Here is a 23,173-nt window from a genome sequence, read left to right as displayed (position 1 = left end):
AAGCTTCAAATCATCGAATTGACTTTAAGCTCTCGTCGGTACCTATTATCGTTGTATTAAAGATTCATATTTGAGTAGCTGAGCTCAAGTAGAAAAATAAGGGGGGGGGGGAGTATGCAATTTTGAAAAATTATTTCTGATTTGATTCCTTATTGACAATAAGAAATCAAATAAGTTATTGTACATAACATCGGCACAGATAAGATTTCTCTTTCTAAGAAATCAAGACTACTCTACTTTGAGTACCTAGTCTGGCTATAAGTGATGGATGTCAAAATAACAAATGAGTAGATTGTGATACGATTTACAGTATATGGATGCATATTGCCATGAGGTCATGCATTTAAGCACATTCATTCAGACTGGATGGAATTACTTAACATAGGAAAAAAAACGCGGGAGAACACAAAATATCATAACCAATCCGTTCAAATATTTACGCAAGGGAAAATGACGCTAACGTAAAGAGCACACTTATAATACTCATGGGTTCTCAAGAAACACGTCATTTGCAAAAAAAAAAAAAAAACCTCTATCATAAGGTTACATGTTATTTGTTCATAAAGTATAATGCATACATTACAATTTATAAGATTTAATTCCTTTGAATTATTCAGCAATTTCTTTTTTCTTTTAGTCTTTTTTATTCAAAGTTCGTAGTATGTATAACGTCATTTACCGTGGACTCCTACTGGGTTTTAGTTTATGTATTAATTTAATATACATTTAACTTTTGATTCAATATAGCCTTCGTATGGAATAATGAATTAAGATGATTCCACAAAATGAATACTTAATTAGGAAATCTAAAATAGAGTAATCCTTAGGAACCACTGATATTGATAATTCGGCGCGAAGAAAAAAGAGTATTATGACGTCAAACAAAACAAAAAGAGAGTATAGAGATGAATGCAGAATGGCTGGGGAAGCTTGAGAAGCAAAGGAAAGGGAGTTGAGTGACTCAGTACAAAATGAATACTGAGTGTAGTGGAAAGAGAGAGAAAGAGAGAGGGAGCTGGATTAATAAGAAAAAAGGAGCTAGGAGTTAGCTGGTGGAGCTAGTTAGAAGGTAGAAAAAAGAAAGAAAAGGAGTGTTGAAATAGCGCTAGAGAGAGAGAGAGAGAGAGAGAGAAAGAAAGAAAGAAAAAGAGGGAAAGACAGAGTGAGCTAGAGAGAGAGAAAAAGATAAGCCGTTGGGGATGCCGCTTTTACGGAAAACTCCATTTCGTCGATGTGAGGCTCCAAAGGACATTCAGCCAGACGATTATGTCTTTGTGTGTGACTCAACTAAAGAAGCCTTTAAAGACTACGATGATTTCTTCCGAAAAACGATCCTTTGCAACTCCATGGTCTGGAGCTGCTCTCTTACGGGAAAGACGGGACTCACTTTCGAAGAAGCGATTGAGAGTGAGAAAAAGGCGAAAGAGCGATTAGGTGTTTTACCCAAGAATCTCAAGGTACGTACTGTGAATTGGCATTAATAAAGCTTAATAAACTGATTTGTGTGACTTAGGTGGGCCTGTTGTGGGTTGCGCATCACACCCGTCGGGGTCGTCTCTCGGATCTCGTGGATGATGTCTATAAGTTTGCCTATGCTCGTTTCTTCATTGGGGAAAAGATTGAGGCAGTGATTGGGGATCTTTGGTGTGAGTCACTTGTGAAGGGAGTCGTTGCTCCCTCTCCAGAGCAAGTTGAAGAGTTTCTCAAGTCCTACACGGACAATGACAAAGGGAAGAAAAAGGGCTTTGAGCCTCATGACAGTCTTTTCAAATATAATGTATTGGAAACGGATCCTGATGATCCAGAAAATAATCCTGTAAGTATATATTATTATTCATTATTTTTGTATTTCTCATACGCAAAATGGAGTCAAGTCATTCATTTTAGTCTTAAAAAACATTCATTTCCCAAGAAACATTTTTAATATTATTTCTTTCAAAAAATGCATTTTCCCAATTTCTTATGATCCATTATATTATTATATTTACCTACTAAAATACTTGAGGCGTTTCATGTGAATATATTTTAATAATTAATTATCATTTATTCATTTGCAGATAGTGACAGTGTCGGCTGAGGATATCAGGAGAGAAAAGTATTTTTTTACAAGAGATAAGATCTTATTGTTTCTAAAAAATGCCTCCGAATTTGCATCTGATGGTAATTTCAAGTTAAAGAAAAGCATTATTGATAAATATAACGTCAATGAAGTTAAATTCTCGGACATTTTTTCGGGTCCTCTTCCTACGTTTGAAGAAACTAAGCGGATTAAAGGATCTTCTTCTACTTCTGCACTCAATAAGAAAACTAAGCAATCATCCATGGATCAGTTTTTGAAAGGAGAAAGTAAAACTAAGAAAACGGCTGTACAAATTGAAGCTGATATGAAAAAAATTCGAGAACAGAATGAACGATTCAAAGAAGAAATGCGTCAACGTGCCGAAGATGCTAAGAAAAGGAAGATAGAAGAAAAAGCGAAAGAAAAGGAGCGAAAGAAAGAGGAAAAGAAACTTTTTAATGAATTAATGTCTGAAGCTACAAAGCCCGTTGAAGATTTAATATGTGAAGATCATAAAGAGCTTCCTCAACCAAAGCCTATTCATTGTCGTGTACCAAACCATCTATTCGGAGATTTTTTAATGCTTATAGAGTTTTATAATGGATTTTCTGAAGTTCTTGAAACTAAAGACTCTTTTCCACAGGGAATAACTTTTGAAATTTTAGAAACTGCTCTTTGTACCAGTGATTCCATGTCCTCTGATCTCACTGATATCCTCAGCTTTACATTGGGAGCTTTATTTGATCTTCAAAGAGAAGAAGAAGAAGAAGTTAAAATGAATCGAAGTGTGAATGTTTCAACAGACATCGATAAGAATATATTAGGAAAGAGTGAGGATATTGCTAATCATATTCGTTCTGCAACCCTCATGTCTCAATGGGCTCGAAAGACACAAGGAAAAGATTTGAAAGATCTTCACCTTGATAAATGGAGCATAACAGAGATATTGAGGGTTCACTTGGAATCTGCGGGTGCATATTATGGGGATAAACTAGGCTTGTGGCGATTTCAGCAGCGAGGTGGTTTTCGCATGCTTGATGATCCTGGCCTTCATTTTCGTATGGATCAGCCTCAAATCCTTGACGCCCTTTCCAAAAAGACTGTTTTTGAGTTGAGTATTCAAGATAAGCTTAAAGTTCTTACTTGTCTTTGTGATCAGATACTTTCTTTTGCAAATGTAAGAGATGAAATTGATGACCGATTTCATACTTTTTCTGAAAATAAAACAGAATTACGCAATCACCAGTTAATTGAAAATCGTAGGTTAAGACAAATTGAAGAGTCTAAAAAGGCCAAATCCAAAGAAGAAAAATTGAAAAAGGAAGAGCCGCCAGTTCTTGGAAACTCTACGGAAATGACAACCAGACAAAAAGAAATAATAATGTCACAGAAAGAAAAAGAAGAAAAAGATCGATTGAAAAAAGAAGAAGTTTTAAAGTCCGAAGCAAGTGAGCGCGAAAAAGAACTTTCAAACAAGGTGGCTGCATCACAGTCTAAAGTAATTATGACTTGCTTGGGTCGTGATAGGTCATACAGACGTTTTTGGGTTTTAGGAACTATTCCTGGGATTTTTGTTGAGGATGATGATGAATTTGTTGGTCCCTGTTTAACTGAACCAACCCCTTATAACCCAAATGTTGAACCTTTTACTGAAGCTGTTGCATTGGAGCGTGCCAAAGAGATCCTTAATGCAAGGGAAAATCAACAAAGCACTACGTCACCTTCAGCCAGTAGTGATAAAGAGAATAAAGTGGGAAATTCTTCTCTAAAGTCCTCTGCTCACTCTCGTAAAAATCAACAAAAAGTTTTGGGTGCCAAAAATGGAGCAACGGAAGCCTCTGTCTCTGATAACAGTTCATCGAATAGTACAAACGAATCTAATTTGAATACTAACATTGAGGAGTCAACCGATTTAGCTATCAAAGAAGAAGGAGGAAAACCATCTGGTCTTTGTTTAGCAGATATGGAAAACTGCCCTGTCCATTCTACTATCCTTCCAAAAACGCGATGGTCCTTTTTTAGCTCTTGTGATGATGTGGATTCTCTGATCGATAATTTGAATCCTCGAGGGGTTAGAGAAAGAGAGCTTCGTGAACGATTGATAGCTGAAAAAAGAAAAATATATTTATGCTTAAATAAATTTGAAATTGAAACAAAATTGATTCAGCCAGATTTTAAAACTGATGGAAGTACTGACCTAGCATCAGTTATTGATATTGCATTGAGAGACCAAATTTTAGACCTCGAAGAAAAAATATTTTTTGGTACCCTTGGCACCCTTAAGATACAATCTCGTGAGAAATGGCAATCAGCTCTTCAGAATGGAGACTATGATAAGCAATGCGATATTCTTAAATGGAATGGATCCATATCGAGAGATACACCAATAGATTCTCATACAGCTAGTCGTTCTGAGAGTCCTACAATGAACGGGGTGTCGCAAGAATCATCAAGTAAAGAATATTCCAATAAGGTGAGAGACCTTTCTTCTGCCATTCTTCAAATAGGTCAAATGGTAGATGAAAAGTTTCTGAAGGAGCCACTCAGTGAGAGTGAGAAAGAAAAGAAGAAGAGATTGAAGGAGGAGAAAAAGAAGGTAAGTCCTTGATTTCTGTTGTTTTTTAGTTTATTAGATTAAAATTACAATATATGTAATGATGATTAATTGTGCTATTTAACTTTTTATTTGATGTAGGAAGAAGATGAAAATGAAGACACGTCAAAGGCTCAAGACATTCTTTCACCTTTACAGTTTTGGGAACGATCCTTGATGAACTGTACAAGTTATGCGCAATTATTTATTCATCTTACAACACTTGAGAATTCTATAGTTTGGTCAAGGTGAGTTAATTGATCGTAATTTGAGCAATAATTCATTTGAGCCAATAATGATGACGAGAACAAACTAAATACTTTTAAATTATGTAGATCCACAATGAATGCCAGATGCAGAATATGTCGACGTAAATCAGATCCGGAAAATATGCTTTTATGTGATGGTTGTGATAGAGGACATCATATGTATTGCCTAAAACCAGCCCTCAAAACAGTACCTGTTGATGATTGGTTTTGTAGTGAGTGCAAACCTAAACAGAGAATTCGTTCACCTAAAAAGACGCGTAGAGTGTTTTCAACCACTGAAGAAGACGATAATGATGATTCAGATAACTTAGATGCGGCCCAAAATCAGAGCGATGTTTCTGATAATGAAGAATCAGTAGTTGAAGAAGAGGAATTGGAGGAAGTAGGAGTAAGATTTTAATAAAAATGAAGAGTTTTGTAGACATTTTTATTTTCTAGGACAAAGTCGACGAAAGTGATAATAATGAAATGAATCATGAAGAAATGATGGAACTTGATGATGAAATTGTAAATGACAGTCCGAGGCAAAGAAAATCAAAAAAGAAACAAAAGATAGGAGGAAAAAGTGGGTCTTCGCCTGAAGCACCCCTACCACCTTCTAAGAAGAAAAGTAAAATAACTCAACTTCTTGGTAAAAGACGCAGTGCTACGGAGGCAAATGAGAAAATTCACAAGACAGCGCAGGAATCTTCTTCTTCTGGTAATAATTCAGGAGCAGAAACTTCTGAGAATAAGGGAGGTGAACGCTCTCTTAGAGCTAGTGGTCGATCCAAATCTAAACGCAACTTAGACCCGCAACTCTTGTCATCTAGTACCCCTGATGAAAAAAATGTTTCAAAAAAGCGTAACCGTACAGATGAAGAAGAGGGTGCTGAAGATTATAGGCCTACGGTTTTGGAAGATTTGTTGAATTCCATGATGAAGCACCCAAGTGGATGGCCATTCGATCGTCCTATTACCAAGGCAGACGCGCCAGATTACCATAAAATCATTAAAAAACCAATGGATCTTGGAACAATCCGCAGTAATCTAAATCGTATGAAGTACAAGTCAAATGATAAAGTATTACGGGATATCAAATTAGTATTTGAAAATTGTTTCCGCTACAATCGAGAAGAAGTAGAGGAATATAGATGCGGTGTTCGATTGGAGCAGTTTTTTAACAAAGAAGTCGAAAGATTAGGTTTTACATTCCCATCTCCTTCCGATTCCGAAGAAAAGCGACCGTCCAAAAGGAAGAGAAAAACTTTATAAGATAAAAGTTTTCCCATATTCATTTATTACTTTATAGTGTGACGCTAATTAGATATGATTACATATAAATTATCTTATTCTTCTGTGTGCACTTTTACTTGATAAAAAAGTAGGTGAACTTACAATATCTGGATTTTTTAACATAATTCTTTGTTCATGTGACCGAGCCAAAAATTTTAAATTATAATTCGCAGACATTGTAAATCTCATGTAAAAACTACGCATTCCTATATTATGATGATATATTATATTTATAAATATTCAGACTTTTATTCTATTTAATCTTTTTCAATTCGTATAAGGGAAATTTCGCGTATCGTGGTTGTAATTCACGGTTATCCATCTTAAGTAATTCCACATTATTACTTATCGACTTGTGGGAATTTTTCTTTTTTTATCCGCCAATTTTGTCATTCAGGAATCGCTATTATCATAACATATTTGTACACGATTTTTTAGGCATTAAATATAAACATAGTATATTTTATCATAATACTTTTCAACATGAACTACATAGATTAATTTATTTCAAGGATGCTACTCGTAGTTTAATGTCTTACTACTTCCAATTCGTAGAGAGCTCAGGATTTAATCAATATTATACATATAGATAAATAAAAATGTAAGAGACCTACCCACTCATGGTTGATAATTAATTATCACTTCTGCATGGAATCCCATAGACACCTTGAAATGAAACAACAATCGAACAGGTTTGTTTGCACGTGTGTTGGATAAATATATTGGATTTGGATGTGTAAATAGTAATAGTAATTAATACATTATATGGGAACTAAGAATACGACTCAAAAACTACAATTAAAATTTGTTAATCCATTAGGTCAGTCGGAATAGTTATAATATCTTCCAGGTGTAACGGACTTGACTCTTTTGTCTAAGGCTGCAGAGCCATCCCCAAGAGCTGGAAGGCCCAAGTCCCTTGGCTTCTTAACCTCTCGCCTAGCATCACGAGCAAAGTAATGGTTGGAGCTGATCTTATGATGAGGTCCCTCTGGGAGATGAGCAGGGGGTCCAGGACGTTCTGCTAAACCCTGCTGAAAGCGGAGAGCATTACTGTTATTTCTCCCAAGGAGAAAGTGCCGGATGCGGATGAGAAGAGGCGACACCTCTCGCACGTCGGGGATTCGACCTGGAGGAGGTTTCATCCTAAGACTAATGGCTAACACTTCAAACAGCTGCCCACCTTTCTCTCTTTTTCGATTACGTCAGGCGTCGTATCCTACCTTCCTCTGATGGTACAATTGCAAAGCAGAATGGCTAACGTCAGCAGAAATAATTGGCACTGTTACTCTATTAGTCGAGATAGCTAGCAACTACTTTAAGTTCTCTATAATATGTCAGCTGTGTCCAGCTTTTCAATCCAAATCATCTTTCCTCTACAAAACTTAAAGGTTTCTAGCACTGCCGTAGGTAGCTGTTCTCATAGCTCTGAGTAAATTTAATAGGGAAGGCAACGGCAGAGGTTGTCATAAATCCCACATAGTAAAACTTTTGTAAAATTTAAAAGATTTTATACTTCTTAGTACCTAGATTATAATTATTTATACAATATTTTGCACACCAATTCCGTGATTCATTACTTTGTTATCAAGGAAAAATAAGTCATCTTGAAATTAACAGATTAATGTATATGTTATTTTGTAACAACCAAGTAAATTCCTAATCTTTCATTATGTCGAATTATTTTTTCATTAAAGCTACTGCCATTGCATTATTTGCAAATTATGATTGGTGCACAGAATATTTGTAGAATACATATTATATAATATTGAAAGCTGTGAAAATATCCTTATACTGCAAGTCCAATTAGAGTCTTAAGTCTTTCTCAAAAGTCCAAGTCTTTGTCATTGTTGAAGTACTTAAATTTGGTCATCTAATCCTCTAATTTCATTCGAGTTAGTTTCAAGTCTATAACTAATGCATTTTTAGGCTTTTCTTGAGTTTAGTCATGGAGTTATAGAGCGTCCAGAGTTCCATGGTTTGGATTCATGAATTAGTTTTAATAAATAATTAATCATGGACAAAAATCAAACTTCATTGTTGGGGGGGGTTGATAGACTGAATTGACTTGATTATTTTTTTTAATTCTTCATATATTAGGGGTTGATTTCCAAAAAAGAGAACATGTGCCCGGATTCGAAGATTTAAGAACAAAATATTATTAAATTTTAATTCTTTTTATCTTGGATCTAGTTTTTTTGTTCTTCCTTTCTTTATTTTTTAAAAACCGATATTTAACTGTTAGTCAAACAAAATAAATATAAATTTCATGAGTTGATAAAAAAGTCCCCGGACTATATACTGAATCATAAAATTCCAGACAATATAATTCTACGGCTAAACTCAAGCAAAGGCTTAGAACTATGGGATAATTATAGACTTGAAAGAAATATGAGGACGAGATGATAATAATTAGGGATTTACAAAGAGAACGATTGATCATTCTAATATGTATATATAGCATTAATTTGAGTCCAAGTGTAAAAACTATGACTTGAATTTTTCTCCTTATAATAGATATATTGAATAATACTTTATGTCCACAACAAAATTGAAATAAGAGTGAGATAATTTTCCCGTTGAAAATATATATATCCGTATTTATAATTCCAATTGATAAGATACTATGAAAAGTACTTTGTTTATATGTATCTCTTCGAAAAAATTGAAAGGATTCTGAGAAAATTTATTAAATAATCGTCTGAAACTCAATAAAGTTTGTAGTGTTAGCTTTTAAATTATAATTATGTCTTAACTTTTGGAATCTAAGTCTACTGTTATAATTTGAACCCAAGTCAAGTCTCGAGTATTTGATACTTATTGTTAGATCAAGTAGAATTGCAAGTCTACAAAATATGGATTCGAGTCCAAATTGAGTCAAAAATCTCATAATTTTTGTTAGAACGGTTCTAATAGTGGTTCGAACCAAATGTTGGAGCATCCTCATATAATGAAATAAATCAATTATTAATTAATGAACACTTAATTATTGTCATTCGTGGCAAATAATTGAACATTTATTTTTTTAAATTGGAGTAATATGAATGATTAAATAGTATTGCAGCATGAACCATCATCAAATATATTTATTATTATTTTCAGTAGGGTCCGTTTTGGGAAGGCAGCTTTCGGTTAAGTGTCCTAAAACCTTCAAATTGATATTACATTACGATTGACTTCTATAAATTGGAATAATTTTTCCAAATCTTCAAATGATGAAAAAAAAGGAAAAAAATATTAGTCTGTAAATAGATAAATCCTAATGAACAAACAATTTTAACATAAATAATTAACTCCAAAGTCAAACAAATCACAGTTAATAGACATTCAATATTAACTACCACATTTAGAGTAGAAAATATGAAATTTAAAAATAATAGTCCATGATTGAGATGCATAAAAAATTATAACGTATTATTTTTAAATAAGACATAAAACTATCATTTCAGTTCATTGAACACCGATCCATTAAGGCCATAACTATGTCTATTATGATATAAAATATAAAAGTGTGATAACTTATACTGTCTCCCCTAATTCATTTGAGTTCAGGAAATAAACAATAATAAATAACTGCGCAATAAGAAACAGCTGAGAATAAATATGGAAATAAAAAATAGTACTTTGTACTGGAGCACTTCTAATTAGTAAATAATGAAGAAACGAGGAATCAATATTATTTAAAATACAACATGAGTAACTCAGCTATTGGTCAAATTCAGTATCTATGGATGATCTCTGTCATTGCTCAAAGTAAGTGAATTCCAATATTCCTGGTAGGTAATTAATTCATATACAAAAGAAAAGAATTAGGAGTAGTGAAGTATGTAATCGAGTACTTTTTTACGTCACATGATTTATTTTTCTTTGACGTCAAACAAAATCTACATTTATATTAATGGAAATATACGTGGTTCTTTTACAATTTTCAGGTGCTAACAATCTTGTTTGCCGCGCAATGAAGTTCATTCTTCCTTGTGTCATCTCTCATCATGCTACAAATCTCAAGTGATGTTTATGAATTATGATTACTTAATAACAGACCATCTATCTATATCATTCATAGTAAGGGAATGACGTCAGTAAAAAGAAGATTCTAATTAAATTTAAAGGTAAAAAATAGGATTTTAATTATTTTAGATTCACCTTGAGCTGATCGATGGCATCTGAGGAAGAGCTCAGAGACTCTATTCGACAAAGTTTAGACGAAAGAGGTGTTTTGTCTGATATAAAGTCTCGACTACGCCTAGAGATTCTAAAATCTCTAAATGAAGAACCAGAAAAAGAGGTAAAAGAAGAATCCGAAGATAATTTTCTAATTAATGAGCTCATTAAAGAATATTGCTCATGGAACGGATATTTGCACACGTCCAGAGTTCTGTCAGAAGAGTCGGGGCATCCCTCTGTTGACTTAAGCCGTTCACAACTTGAATCCTCCTTTCGTATGAATCCTGGTCCAAACTCTAGGAAAGTCCCTTTATTGTACACACTCCTCTCCATCATAAAAAAATAAGCCTCTCTACAATTAATTTACAAATTATAAGAGTGGCCAAAAAATTAACTTTTATTATATCATCACGGTGGCATGTATTGTATACTGAAAAAAGTGTTAATGAATTAAGTTTGTAAGGAAATAAACATGGGTTTGTATTTTTGAAAGAACAGAATGTATTTTATGCTAGGAATGATATAAAAATATAAATTCATAATTATTATAATTGATAAAATAGTTATTACTTTTCTAAACTTTACTAAAGAGAGATGTTATAATATCTATGTATATAAACAAAGGGTATTGACTATAATGTTAAACTCATGTGCGATCGAATTTTCGAGTGTGACAGCAAATTTATTATTGGGCAAGGAACGCGATGACTGATGGTGAGACAAGTTAGTTTACTTCTTGCATTGATAATTAATTAATAATTTAGTTCGTAAGTTCAAAATGTAAGGAAATACACTGTTTTATGTAATACAAAAGTTTCCAACTTATGCAAATTTATGTTTTTTCAAGGGGAAAGAATAGATGATGCAAGACGAATGCTGTGGGTGCTGACTCCTGAGAGGGTAAAAATCAACTAGATTGTAATTCATTTTTTACAGTGTTGTTATTATTATTGCTGCTTCGACTATTATTCTCAAGTTCATTTTTCAAATGATTCAAATCCATAGCAGCTAATAATGAAGTTTGTGGTAGTCGATCCGGGTGATTTAGAATATCTGTACTTGTTGAAAGATACGTTAGTGATTTTAAACAAGAAGAGCGAAGAAATCTCATTGAGCAATGTTGATCTAGCCATGAAAGTGAGGTGCGACAAAGATCCTCAAATGTACCTGTACCTACGGAGGTTTCAAATGACTCTAATAAAGGCCGCATAAGAAGCGAAAATATCCAGTATTTCCAATTCCTTTGAGAACAGTTTTTTACATGAGCACTGAAAAATGCATTCATCTGACCAATGCAGTCAGGGCCAGTTGACTGCACAGAGGGCAGTTCACTTTGAAAGCCAGCTATGTCAGAATTGAGCAACTGAATTTTTGATCGAAGACCTTGAATTTCCGTCTCTAATAGACCGCGATCTTGCTTTAATTTTTGTAGATACTCTCCTCCTTTATTCAGAAGAGCTGCTTTACTAATTTTAAGATTAGAATTTCCATTGAGAGAAGGGATCAGACTTCGTAAGACATCAAAGCCATTTTTTACCGTTCCTCTACGTTTGATTTCCGTTTCAACCTGAGTGCTCAGTCGTCGATGACTATTTTCAAGTGATCTCTTGTCAGAAAGTTGTTCAAAATCTTCTGCAGGCTGAGGTGCTGCATGAGGAGGCGGAGGTGGGATCTTTAACAACAATGGAAGATGATGTCTTTCCGTGGATTTATTTTTTAGTAAGGCGATCAATTCACTATTTGTCTCCGTATTAAATTCCCCACTACTACTGGAAGTAAAATTAATTTGACTAGTGCTCCAACTTCTTGTTCTAGAATGAGGATATGGAGTGGGCCTACATGAACAGTCCTCTGTTCTTACACTATGATCACGATACAAGAACCGTTGTTTAGGACTTTTTTTCATGAGATCCTTTTGAGAGGGTATTGATACTGTGTTCATATCATTATAGTTAGAATGAAATGTCTGATCATTATTAATATTATGTATGTTGGATGGTTGAAAATGTGATTGGTGATGAGGAAATGACATAGAAAGGGGAACACTGTGTTGAAATTCACTAGGAAGAGGGGGTTGATGTGCTTTAGGAGTATCAACAGAATACATTGGTGGCTCACAGTGTATTTCTTTTTTGAAAGCTCCCTTTGAGGAAGTATGAGAAGAGTAGCTTTGATTCGCAGTTAAATTTGTAGGGTAATGATTTGGAGGTGGGGTTGTGGGGTTGAGCCATTCCAGGTCACCGATATTGATCTCTTCCAAATTGGGTTGGAGTTGAATTAGTCCAGGTTGAATGAAATCAGCATTGGTCGTACTGCAAGAGGAGAAAAAAAAAATGAAGGAAGAATAGAGTACATTCTATACAGAAACTACTGGGATTCGGACCTTTTGTACATGTCTCTTGGGTTTGGAAATGGAACTGCAAAGGAATGATTTGCGTTTTCTAATGTATTAAACAAATCATCTACGAAAAGATCTGAATCAATCAATGTAGGATCAATTTCAATGTCATCACAATAGTTGGATCCCTCAGCATTATTTGAGTTATGATAATTCTGACAATCCTCATCATTTTCTAGTTCAAATTGACTATGATGTCTGTGAAATAATCTCCAGCGTTGATATTCGCTTGTTATTGTTCGTGCTTTTCTTTTCCAGTATTTACCTACGAATAATTAATTACTAATAATGAGCACGATACAAACAACTTAAAATGTCTCTTGCCACATACCTTCAAGAAGAGCTCCACTCTCCATCATATTATGATCATGATCGATTTCCAAGGGATTAGCAAATGCACATAGTAGCTTATTTTTCCCTTTGATAAACTGCATGTGCCAACAGCGCCATATCACATTATTGAGACGGATTTTATCCTTCCATCTTAGTTTTAGCCCCTTGAAATGATTCCATTTCGGAGAGGTTAACTTGTGTCTATAAGCAATGGACATGCGCTGAAAGAGCTGTTTCAAGCTAATATCCACGATATTGTACTTTTTATCCACTTTTTTCGCCTGATCGATGGCAGCCTCAGTGTCCTCAGTTTCAAATTCAGAAATCATGAAATGACCACTGTGTATGGCCTCCTTGTGACGCACTACGGCCATATTTCAAGAGTAAGAACAGTTTCAATTCCCTGTTTTATTTTTTTTGTTCAACATCAAACGAATACGCAACTCAAGCCAAGACTGATGATGTCAAGTACGTCAAATATCTACATTTAGTATTTCTCAGTCTGTTCACATTTTTTTTTTTTTAAATACATACTACTACTTACAAAATTTCCTATAATACTAATACTAATAGTAGTAGTGCAACAACGACCTTATGGCTCGCCCGGACTCATTCACCACATACTTGAATACTTATATCAATGTATTATTGCTTTATTTTATATATATGTATATTATTTATCTACTTTAGTTGAACAAAGTATTCGACGTTTTAATTCTTCTCTTTCTATCCTTATTTTGTTTGTATTTGATTATGTTATTACTTATTATTAACAGCACTCCATTGGAGGCAATATAATATACATACATACACACCATGTTTTTTAGACATTCGTTCCTTTACAACTAATTATACGGACCCTTATGAGAGTAGTAAATATACATATTATAAGTAATTAAAAGAAATCATTCTTGTAAAGGAACTCATCTACAAACAACTCGCGATTTTAAATATGACATTCTATGTATGTTATTATAAAAGTAATAAAAATATTTGGATCTCATTTCCTAAATATATTTTTAGAGTACTTTATAATCTTAATTCATATTGTATCTGTCAACCTTCTCTCCAAAAAGAAACTGAAAAAGGCTCAAAATCAGTTGATAGGAGTTAGCCAATTCACCCCCCCCAACTTAACTAAGGGATTATGATTAATATTCAAACAACTTAACAAGATATAATTCTAATTGTTCAACCAAACGCGTTCAGAACAACTCTGATAAGCGGAAAATAAACTTTAAAATCAACAAAATACAGGAGTAATTTTTGTGTTTGGTGACATGACGTTACCTCAAATAGTGTTGTGTCGCTCATTATTAAGGACTGCACTCCTAGCTGTACAGCTCAGTCTCGCTCCAGTTCAGTCATAAACCTTACTAAGTTCAATTCTTGATAACGTCACTCAACTTGACTTTATTTTAAAAGTCAATTCTAATACTGAATGTCTGAAGGACAGACAGATTTAAGGATCGGTTTTAAGACCGGACTGGACCACAGGAACACTATACCCCACTAACACAAAAAAATACTCTGTATTTTGTTGTCAACTGTTGATGTTTCTACTCCTTTTCTACATATCAGTACTCTGAACGCTGATTGTTTGAATTAGCTCTCGTTAAGCTATGTACTGTTCCCAACAATGATTGAATAATAATTTCATCGTTGAGAAGAATTGGCTCAGAATTATCCGACTATCAACTGATTTTGGGGTTTTTTTTCTTTTTGTTTGTTTTTTTGGTTTGAGATACAATAAAGGTAATGACGTCGTGAGATTACGCAATAATAAAGAGAGATGGATAAACTAATTTTTTTCTTAAATAGTACGACTTGGAATTGTTCTCAAGGATGACCACATCAGTGTTCTTATATTATTACTCCCACCCCATCAAATTGAAAGACACATTAATTAAAAAAAAAAAAAAAAAAATGCAATCCTATTATAACTTTGAAAATGGATTTGTTTTTTTGTGATTAAATTCTGAATAAGTTGAATAATATTTATTATGTATTGGAGACCTTATGCAATCTTGGACAACCCTTTTTATCTTATATTAATCATGGTAAAAATACAACACTATACATAGTTCATCCTGTCAATGGATGCACGGAAGCATCATTTTTTGCAAAGTCTGATGGATAATTATTTATATATGTTGACTAAGAGGGATTCTAGATTTCTATATGTATGTAGAAATGATGTAATGTCAAAAAAAAAAAAAAAAAAAAAAAAAAAAATGTGTATGGGAACTTGAGAGACAGCAATTTTGCTGGTAAATTTTTGAATCTTTAGAATATGGCAATTAACATTACCTTACACTGTATTTTGCTGTCGATATTTTTTTAAATTTCTACTTGTTCCCTAATCTTTGTTGCTCTGAATGTTGATTGATCAATTTTTAAATTAGCTCTTGCTAAGCTGATGTGAACAATAATTTCCAACAATTATTATTGAATAATAATAGTTCCCAAGGCTGCGAAGAAATAATACCAGAGGCTCCTTCCACCGTTTATGAAAGGGTAGGGTGTGAGGGAGGGGTGCTCCAACATGATAGTTTTACATTCTCAAAAAGTGGAGAGGTCATAACCATTATGCTGTACGGCTCATGGAAGTGCCACCAACTGATTCCCCCTCTGTTTGTAGAAGGAAAGGTTCCGAGATAAAAAAAGGTAACGACATGACATGGCGGAATAATATTGTTATTGCAAAGTCCCCCACTGACAAAATTTTGCAAGTGATCTACGTTAGCAGGGAATGCCTCCTGTTTTTCGACAATTGATGCTGACCCACGTGGTCTCAACGCTCGATGGGCAAGAGATTAATGAAGCAATAGAAATACCAACAATTGTACTATACTACGTACACATCTTGTTATCTATATTACTATCACAAATCACGTGAACAGAAAAGAAAAGAAGAAGAGAAATTAACGAGTATATTGTTATGACCTGTTGTGGTTATCACTTATCAGTTATCACCATAATGATATATCTTCAAAAATAAACATACATTTGTTTGTACTTTCATATGAGTCCTTTTTTGATTTTGAAGCATTTTCCACGTATAAATATATTTATTTAATTAATTAATTCATTGATGATGACAGATATTTTAGAGCAAAAAAAAAATCCCACTTAGATATAACTATGTATTTTTATACGTTAAAAAAAACTAAAAAAAGAAAACGAAACTAGTTTTCTAGATTTGGCCTAAGACGCATTTTGATTCGAAGACGAAGCAAAATGTATTATTTACAATGTTGTAGCTTGTACATAGAATATATAAGTCATTCCTGCTTGTATGTAGTAGTCAACTAACGACTTGGAGTTTTGGAAAAAGGAAGGCGCAGCCAACTCGATGAATAAATAGCATTCATTTTTAGAAAATAAAAATAAAATCCAATAGAAACATAAAAACAACAAGGACATGTTGCTTCCTTTTACAGGGTCAAGTTGGAATGTATACAGTGTCTGCGGATTTACTACTGCAAACGTGCTAGACTCAACCTTTTAATCTGCTATCAGGATTGAAGGTCAAGTGATGAAGGAGGCTTTTAATTATATTATTTTGCGCAGAATAATAATCCAAAAGATCTTTGTATTACACACAAAAAAAGCTCTATACAATGCACGCGCACTCATTTTCTCCCCTTCCTTTTTTGACTAACTTAGGGCTATTTTTTTTAAATATAGAGAGTAGAATAGTTATGAAATGAAAGAGGAAGTTAAATTAAAATAATCGTATAATAAATCTTGCAAGGAATTAATATAACTACTTGGTTGATCATAATAATAATAAATTAATAAATTCATTTAAATTCAACAGGACATTCATTACATGGTTGTTTTAATTCAATTCTCTCTTTCATTTTATAACTATTCTACTAGAATTCTAATAGAAAAATAGCCTAATGTTGTTCAAAAACAGGAAGGAAAAAGAAAAGAATGTGCGTTCCAACTTCCCTATAATAATATATATAGAGTATTTCTTGGATTATACCGTATACGAGTACCTAAGTACTGATAGAAGACCTATTCCATATAAAATATAGGTTTTGTTGAGACTCATTCTATTTGTTCCGTGGAATTATTAGAATTGTGATGATAGGCGTTTTATTAAAAAATGAGGCTTATTTTAATCAAAATATTATAGGTTTAATGGAAATATATTTTTTTAATAATATGTAATACATACTAAAGAATACAAGAACAAGAGTTAAACTGAGTGAGTGAAGAGTAAGAGCGTGGGAGAGAAGGATTGAAGGGGAAAGCCACACCAACATACAAGAACACAACAGTACTATAATTTATAATCTTCTTCCTCCTCCTTTTACTTCCAAATGATGACTGATAATAATAAAAATAACAAGTTGTTTGCTTTCTATTCCAGCTCTGGCTAGAAGTATTCAACATATCAGTAGTAGAGGAGGCTTCCCCTTTTCAGATCAATATGGGACCATAGAGAGAGAGAGCATTATCGTATTTCATCACAAATCGGAATGACTTTTGTGCGAGCTCATTATCAACGGCAAACCAACGAAGCTGTTCCCTCTTCCGATGATGCTACTGAGGGAGATGCTGTCTCTGTTCGTTCCGACTCCAACGTTCAAGAAGAATTTCAATTCATAGACTCTAATCATCCATCCATTGTTGTATCAACTCCTCCATCATGTAACTGCTGCGGTGTAACCCTTTGCTTTAAAAAAACCAAAATGGGGAACAAGGTCTTTGTGGGAGGGGTGTGTACTCTTGTAATACTTGTAGTCATATATTTCCTAACAACAAAATGCTCCAGATCAAACAAGTCTGTTTGTCTTACACCAGATTGTATTCAAATTTCAGCAAGTATTTTATCATCGATGGATCAAGATGTGGATCCCTGTGAGGATTTTTATAAGTTTGCATGTGGGAAATGGGAACTATCAAACCCAATTCCGGACGGTAAAAGTAGTTGGAGTCCCTTTGAAAAGCTGCATGAAGCAAATCAACTGGTTTTGAAGAATATTTTATTCGAAAAAAACAATACTCAGATCTCTGGAGCGGAGGAAAAAGCCCGGAGGTACTTTTATTCCTGCTTTGATGAAGGAGGAAAAATCGAAGAAGTGAAAGGAGAGCCGTTGAGGAAAATAATTAATAACGATATGGAAGGGTGGATCGTCATGGATCCGTCTTATAATATATCAAATTTTGACTTCCAAAGGAAAATGTACTTGCTTCAAAACAAATATCACTTTGGCGGTTTCTTTTCTTGGAGTATTGTCGAAGATGAGAGTAATTCCTCCCAACACGTTATTCAATTAGATCAAGGAGGACTAAGTTTACCAACTCAGGATTTTTACGTCAAGGACACTGAGGGAAATAAAAGAGTAATTAAAGCTCTGGAAATTATGATGACTCGACTATTTAGGTTGTTATTGCAAGAAGAGTATCCCAATGATCCTATAACAAAGGAGGGTGAAGACAATATCAAACAAACCGGTGAGTTTTCTTGACATTAAAATTTGTTTTGTTTTGTTGCCATTCTCAAATATTTTTTCTAACTTTACCTTCTCTCCCATATGTACTCGTGTAGTTTTGGATATCACAAACTTTGAGAAAAGGATAGCCAACATCACAATCTCAACTTCACAGAGAAAACAGGAAAATAATTTATACAATAGGATGACATTGGGACAACTGAATGTGAATTATAATTTCATGAACTGGTCAATTTATGTGAATGAAGCCTTTTCTCAAATCAATAAAACTATTCCTGAAGATGAAGCTGTTGTTGTCAATGCTCCCAAATATTTTAAGGCTCTCACAGATCTAATCAATGAACACAAGGCCACTGATAATGGTAAAATGACTTTAAATAATTATATGATTTGGCAAGCCATTCGTGACATGAAAAACACTTTGAGTAAATCATATCGTGATACAGACCTCATTCTACAAAAGGCCATGTTTGGAAAAGAGGGTCATGAAGAGCGATGGAGATCCTGCATTACTGATACAGATGCAGTTATTGGATACGCACTTGGTGCAATGTTTGTCCGCAAAGTATTCCAAGGACAGTCAAAAACTGTAGCTGAGGGAATGATTAATCGAATCAAAAGGGCCTTCATTGCTAATCTGAATGAGGCTGCGTGGATGGATGCAACGACTAAGGCTCGAGCTGTTGATAAGGCACATTCCATCACAGATATGATTGGTTACCCCGACTATATATTGAATAAAAATGATTTGAACAAGAAATACAAGGGCTTAAACGTATCAGAGTCTGACTACTTTAGAAACACTCTCGCACATTCCCAGTTCGTCTTTGTTGAGAGCCTCAAAAAACTTTTCAAGAAAGTGAACTTGACTCAATGGAGCATGACACCTCCAACTGTTAATGCCTACTATACCCCTGTTAAGAACCAAATTGTCTTTCCCTCAGGCCTACTCCAAAATCCCTTCTTTGCTGTAGATTACCCCAAAAGCTTAAACTTTGGAGCCATGGGTGTGGTCATGGGACATGAGTTATCGCATGCCTTCGATGATGAGGGTCGCAAGTATGATAAAAATGGAAACATGGTGGACTGGTGGCTGAACTCCACCACATTAAACTTTAAAAATAAATTGACGTGCATGACACAACAGTATTCCCATTACACACTCCATAATGAGTCTGTAGATGGAAACATCACTGTTGGCGAGAACATTGCAGACAATGGAGGTCTCAAGGCTTCCTATCGAGCTTATACCAAATGGCTTGAGGAAAATACGATCCCTGAAGTTCGACTCCCGGGTATCAAATTGAATAGTCGGCAATTATTCTTTGTTGCCTTTTCACAGGTTTGGTGCTCCTCTTCCACAAAGGAAACAGATCATTTCCAACTCATGGAGGATCATCATTCTCCAGGGAAGTTTCGTGTTCTAGGGCCTCTTTCTAATTTTAAGGAATTTGCAAATGTATTCCTTTGCTCTCCCTACTCCAAAATGAATCCAAAGGAAAGATGTGAAATTTGGTAAAACTTATGGACTCATGAACTTGGCATGTACGGCTATTTGGACAAGAAGCACTCCCACCTACAGTCTGCACACAAAATACACTCAAAAGAATTTAAAAAAAAAGTATTATTATAATGGTCTTTGTTAAATTACTCATATCTATTTATTTATTTTAAATAGTTTTCTATACAGATTTATATCAATTTATGTCTATATTTAATATTTTAATCTATGTGAAAAAAAAACGAACAATTTGTTATTATCCTTAAAAATGAATTTTAAAAAAAAAATCAAAGAAATAATTAGAATAAATTTGATTTTATTTATTTTAAGTGATTTTTCCAAATATTTTTTTATTCATTGTTACACAGCCTTAGTTATTATTCAAATTCATTCAAGGTCATAAATAAAAACATCCTTAATGACGATCATCAGACTGCTAAATCCTCAAAATACTAGTTATATATAGAACATCAATGTATATATGTGTATGCAATTAGAAACGGGTTTCAAAAATAGTTTGTAAATTTACAACTTTTCTCTAGTCATTTTTATATAATTGACAAAAACAACCGTGTTACCAATGTTATATTAAATTATAAAGAAAACACTACAAATTGCGCAACATATACATTATAAAACTCACACAACCTATTCGGCAAATTATTTCCGTTATTTATAACTAGCTTTATTATTTATTTTCAGCCTCGAAATAGAAAATGATTTTTTTTAAATATACGGCCTTCTGTTTTTTTTAGCCAACTGATAATTGTTATTTAAGATTACATTTTAATTATTATATTCATTAAATTGATAATATTAACAATAACTGAGTATAAAATGACAAGAGTTCTAAAAGAAGAATTTTTAACTCTTCATATGAAACAAAATTGTCAAGTTTTAAGAATTATTCTAGCTGTATGTTTTCATTCATCTTTGCATACTTTTTTTAATGATATTATAATATTTAAAGAAGAAAATACGTTAAAGACTTCTTTTAATGATTCTATAATGTTTAAAGAAGAAAATATATCAAAGTTGAATTGCCGTTTGCTCTTAAAAGACTGTAATAATTTTAGTCTCTTTCATATTATTCTCAAAAATCCTTAGTTTTTTTCTCTCTTCAACTTTTTCTTCTCTAAACCTTATCATCTCCTTTAAAAAAGTGATTCCCGGACACCCCCACAGACAGTCGTATTTAATATATACTAAGTGTTCCATTGAAATCTGACCACTTACTAATTCAATAATTAATGAAGGTTGACTGCTTGAGATTAATTTATATCCCAAAATATTAAAACATACAAAAATAGTTATAAAAAATAAATGATGTCGAGCTCTCTAGCTTACATACAAGTCGAGAAAATGACACTTGAACGTAATTGACGAATTTCAATTCGCACACTCCAAGCAGTTGGGCGTCTTCAGGACCACTGTTTACGCTGTCAACAAGTCCGGAACGTCAAACTGGACCCGGAGAAGTTAAAGAAAACAACCCAGGCCAATCCTCTCCATGCAGAGATGAGATCTCAGGATTTCACACCAGACTGTACAGAGATCTATGAAAAAAGTGGATGGAAGTAGCCTTGCAAGGATGTATAGACCCTTTTTGACACCAGCAATGAAATAAACCTATATATGAGTTTGAATGAGTCTTTTGAACTCTTTTTTTTTTGACACTTTTGGACCCCCTACAGTCCTGATGCAAACCCTCTCGACAAACCTTTTAGGTGCATGTCGAGGGGAAGGCCTTGATCCAAACATCGAGGCCCTCAAAGCCACTGTCATCCAGAAGTGGTACGCCATGACAGAGAACTACATCCACAGCGTGTGCCAGGCCTTCTGGCGCCGGCTGGAAGTAATCATGTCGTTAAGGCCGACTACATTAATGTTTAAGAGAACTCAGACACACATTTAGTATTCATTTTAATAAAGTTATATCATGTTGAAGTTAATCATTGCCCCAGACTTTGCCCACACAGAAACCGACCCTGTCCTTGATTAACCATTTTATTAAGGGGGAGGGGTATTAAAATCAAATTTAATTTTAGCCCAACTTGTCGGATGTAAGAGCATCTTTTAAGAACTCTAGGGGAAAAAAATGAATCCAAAAAGTTGGGCTGAAATTTCATTTGCTTATTTTCATAAATTATCACCTCACCCTAATTTTATAATTAGTTGTTTTGAATTTTTATTGTAGCCTTGCTTGAACATTCAGTCGAGAATGACGTATCTAGTGTGTACACTGTAAAATTTTACCCTTTTTTGAACATACTTTATAGTTAGGTATCTGTACAGTCTAAAAGAAACTGTAATTTGATCCTTGTACAAAAGCTGTTTTAAAGTTATGCATTATAATTTATTTTTTATATTTTTTTTATCAAAAATGTAAAAACAAAATGTTATTTAATGGTGAGACGAGAGTTTTTGTTATTGGCTTTGTATGTACGTTAGACTGTCACCTTTTCTGAATAATTCACTCCCCCCATAATTTTTTTGATGGGAACAATCAAGAACTGTCTTTGACAAATTTTTCAGGGCATTTTTGCTGTGGTAGAAGTTAATTTGTAAATATTTGGATGTTGGGATCAAAATGGGGAAATGACTACTAGCTGTTTACCTGTCTTGTCAAGGATTGTCAAGGTTTTTTCTCCTTTTTGTTCAACACCTATCACATTTTTACTAGATTTAAATTTTGATATGTTGTTATTGCCAAAGTGGTCAATTTGAACCACAAAATCCATTTAAAAAAAAATTAAAATGACCTTTACCACTTCAAAAAAAGACAAATGTAGGGGTAAAAAATCCCTTGAAAACGGGACAGTCTAATATACGTTGTACATAACATATGTACTTAAAAAGTATGGCACAACTGTAATAGCTGAGGTGGGAATTGGTTCCTCTCAAAATTTCGGTTAAGGCATTTAGTTACACCTGCGAGATTATCCTTGTTATATTAAAAAAAATAATAAAAGAAGAACTAAGGGGGAAAAACAACATTTAAAGACTCAAGGAAAAAAAAAGGAAAGGAAAAGATAAGATCAGAAGATCCCTTGAGGCCAACCCCCCTCCTCAAAGGACACACATATTCTCCTTATTATAGCAAA

At 33.8% G+C, this 23,173-nt stretch overlaps 4 protein-coding genes and 1 long non-coding RNA gene across 7 annotated transcripts; 3 read left to right on the top strand and 2 right to left on the bottom strand.

Moving 5' to 3' along the window:
* Positions 1-899: 899 nt before the first annotated feature.
* Acf (ATP-dependent chromatin assembly factor large subunit) lies at positions 900-6,684 on the top strand. Of its 2 annotated transcripts, none has more exons than XM_040713395.2 (6): positions 900-1,457; positions 1,514-1,816; positions 2,058-4,655; positions 4,755-4,900; positions 4,988-5,303; positions 5,360-6,684. In XM_040713395.2, the coding sequence occupies exons 1-6, from the start codon at positions 1,200-1,202 to the stop codon at positions 6,173-6,175; spliced, it is 4,437 nt and encodes a 1,478-aa protein (XP_040569329.1). In that variant the 5' UTR covers positions 900-1,199; the 3' UTR covers positions 6,176-6,684. The 2 variants fall into 2 exon arrangements, with proteins under 2 accessions (XP_040569329.1, XP_040569328.1); XM_040713394.2 differs by having other exon boundaries at positions 4,988-5,309.
* Positions 6,685-7,017: 333 nt separating this feature from the next.
* On the bottom strand, positions 7,018-7,341 carry LOC121118808 (NADH dehydrogenase [ubiquinone] 1 alpha subcomplex subunit 7). Its single transcript, XM_040713396.2, has one exon. The coding sequence runs from the start codon at positions 7,339-7,341 to the stop codon at positions 7,018-7,020; it is 324 nt and encodes a 107-aa protein (XP_040569330.1).
* Positions 7,342-9,785: 2,444 nt separating this feature from the next.
* LOC121117464 (uncharacterized) lies at positions 9,786-10,914 on the top strand. Its single transcript, XR_011780222.1, has 3 exons — positions 9,786-9,949; positions 10,129-10,274; positions 10,337-10,914. It is a non-coding gene; the product is annotated as an uncharacterized lncRNA (long non-coding RNA).
* On the bottom strand, positions 10,841-15,021 carry Mondo (MLX interacting protein mondo). Its single transcript, XM_040711906.2, has 3 exons — positions 13,093-15,021; positions 12,747-13,026; positions 10,841-12,675 (listed from the first exon to the last, which is right to left on the bottom strand). Exons 1-3 carry the CDS (start codon positions 13,466-13,468, stop codon positions 11,271-11,273), a joined length of 2,061 nt encoding a protein of 686 aa, XP_040567840.1. The 5' UTR covers positions 13,469-15,021; the 3' UTR covers positions 10,841-11,270.
* Positions 15,022-17,201: 2,180 nt separating this feature from the next.
* On the top strand, positions 17,202-20,494 carry LOC121118048 (endothelin-converting enzyme homolog). 2 transcript variants are annotated; one of them, XM_040712587.2, is made up of 3 exons: positions 17,202-17,388; positions 17,482-18,569; positions 18,664-20,494. In XM_040712587.2, the coding sequence occupies exons 2-3, from the start codon at positions 17,591-17,593 to the stop codon at positions 20,085-20,087; spliced, it is 2,403 nt and encodes an 800-aa protein (XP_040568521.1). In that variant the 5' UTR covers positions 17,202-17,388; positions 17,482-17,590; the 3' UTR covers positions 20,088-20,494. The 2 variants fall into 2 exon arrangements, with proteins under 2 accessions (XP_040568521.1, XP_071744756.1); XM_071888655.1 differs by having other exon boundaries at positions 17,323-17,388; positions 17,462-18,569.
* The last annotated feature ends 2,679 nt before the right edge of the window (positions 20,495-23,173 follow it).

Source organism: Lepeophtheirus salmonis, chromosome 5 (assembly GCF_016086655.4).
Source record: "Lepeophtheirus salmonis chromosome 5, UVic_Lsal_1.4, whole genome shotgun sequence".
Lineage (NCBI taxonomy): Eukaryota > Metazoa > Arthropoda > Copepoda > Siphonostomatoida > Caligidae > Lepeophtheirus > Lepeophtheirus salmonis.
Note: the sequence above shows the minus strand (reverse complement) of the source record. Positions and strands in the feature narration are given on the sequence as shown.

Excerpts from the sequence above, each read along its gene's own strand:
- LOC121118808 (XM_040713396.2), bottom strand. The coding sequence starts at position 7,341 with ATGAAACCTCCTCCAGGTCGAATCCCCGACGTGCGAGAGGTGTCGCCT.
- Mondo (XM_040711906.2), bottom strand. The coding sequence starts at position 13,468 with ATGGCCGTAGTGCGTCACAAGGAGGCCATACACAGTGGTCATTTCATG. Across the intron at positions 13,027-13,092 it reads GAGTGGAGCTCTTCTTGAAG|GTAAATACTGGAAAAGAAAA; the intron begins GTATGTGGCAAG and ends AATTATTCGTAG. Across the intron at positions 12,676-12,746 it reads CCAAGAGACATGTACAAAAG|TACGACCAATGCTGATTTCA; the intron begins GTCCGAATCCCA and ends CTCCTCTTGCAG.
- Acf (XM_040713394.2), top strand. The coding sequence starts at position 1,200 with ATGCCGCTTTTACGGAAAACTCCATTTCGTCGATGTGAGGCTCCAAAG. Across the intron at positions 4,656-4,754 it reads TGAAGGAGGAGAAAAAGAAG|GAAGAAGATGAAAATGAAGA; the intron begins GTAAGTCCTTGA and ends TATTTGATGTAG. Across the intron at positions 5,310-5,359 it reads AGGAATTGGAGGAAGTAGGA|GACAAAGTCGACGAAAGTGA; the intron begins GTAAGATTTTAA and ends TTTATTTTCTAG.
- LOC121118048 (XM_040712587.2), top strand. The coding sequence starts at position 17,591 with ATGACTTTTGTGCGAGCTCATTATCAACGGCAAACCAACGAAGCTGTT. Across the intron at positions 18,570-18,663 it reads AGACAATATCAAACAAACCG|TTTTGGATATCACAAACTTT; the intron begins GTGAGTTTTCTT and ends GTACTCGTGTAG.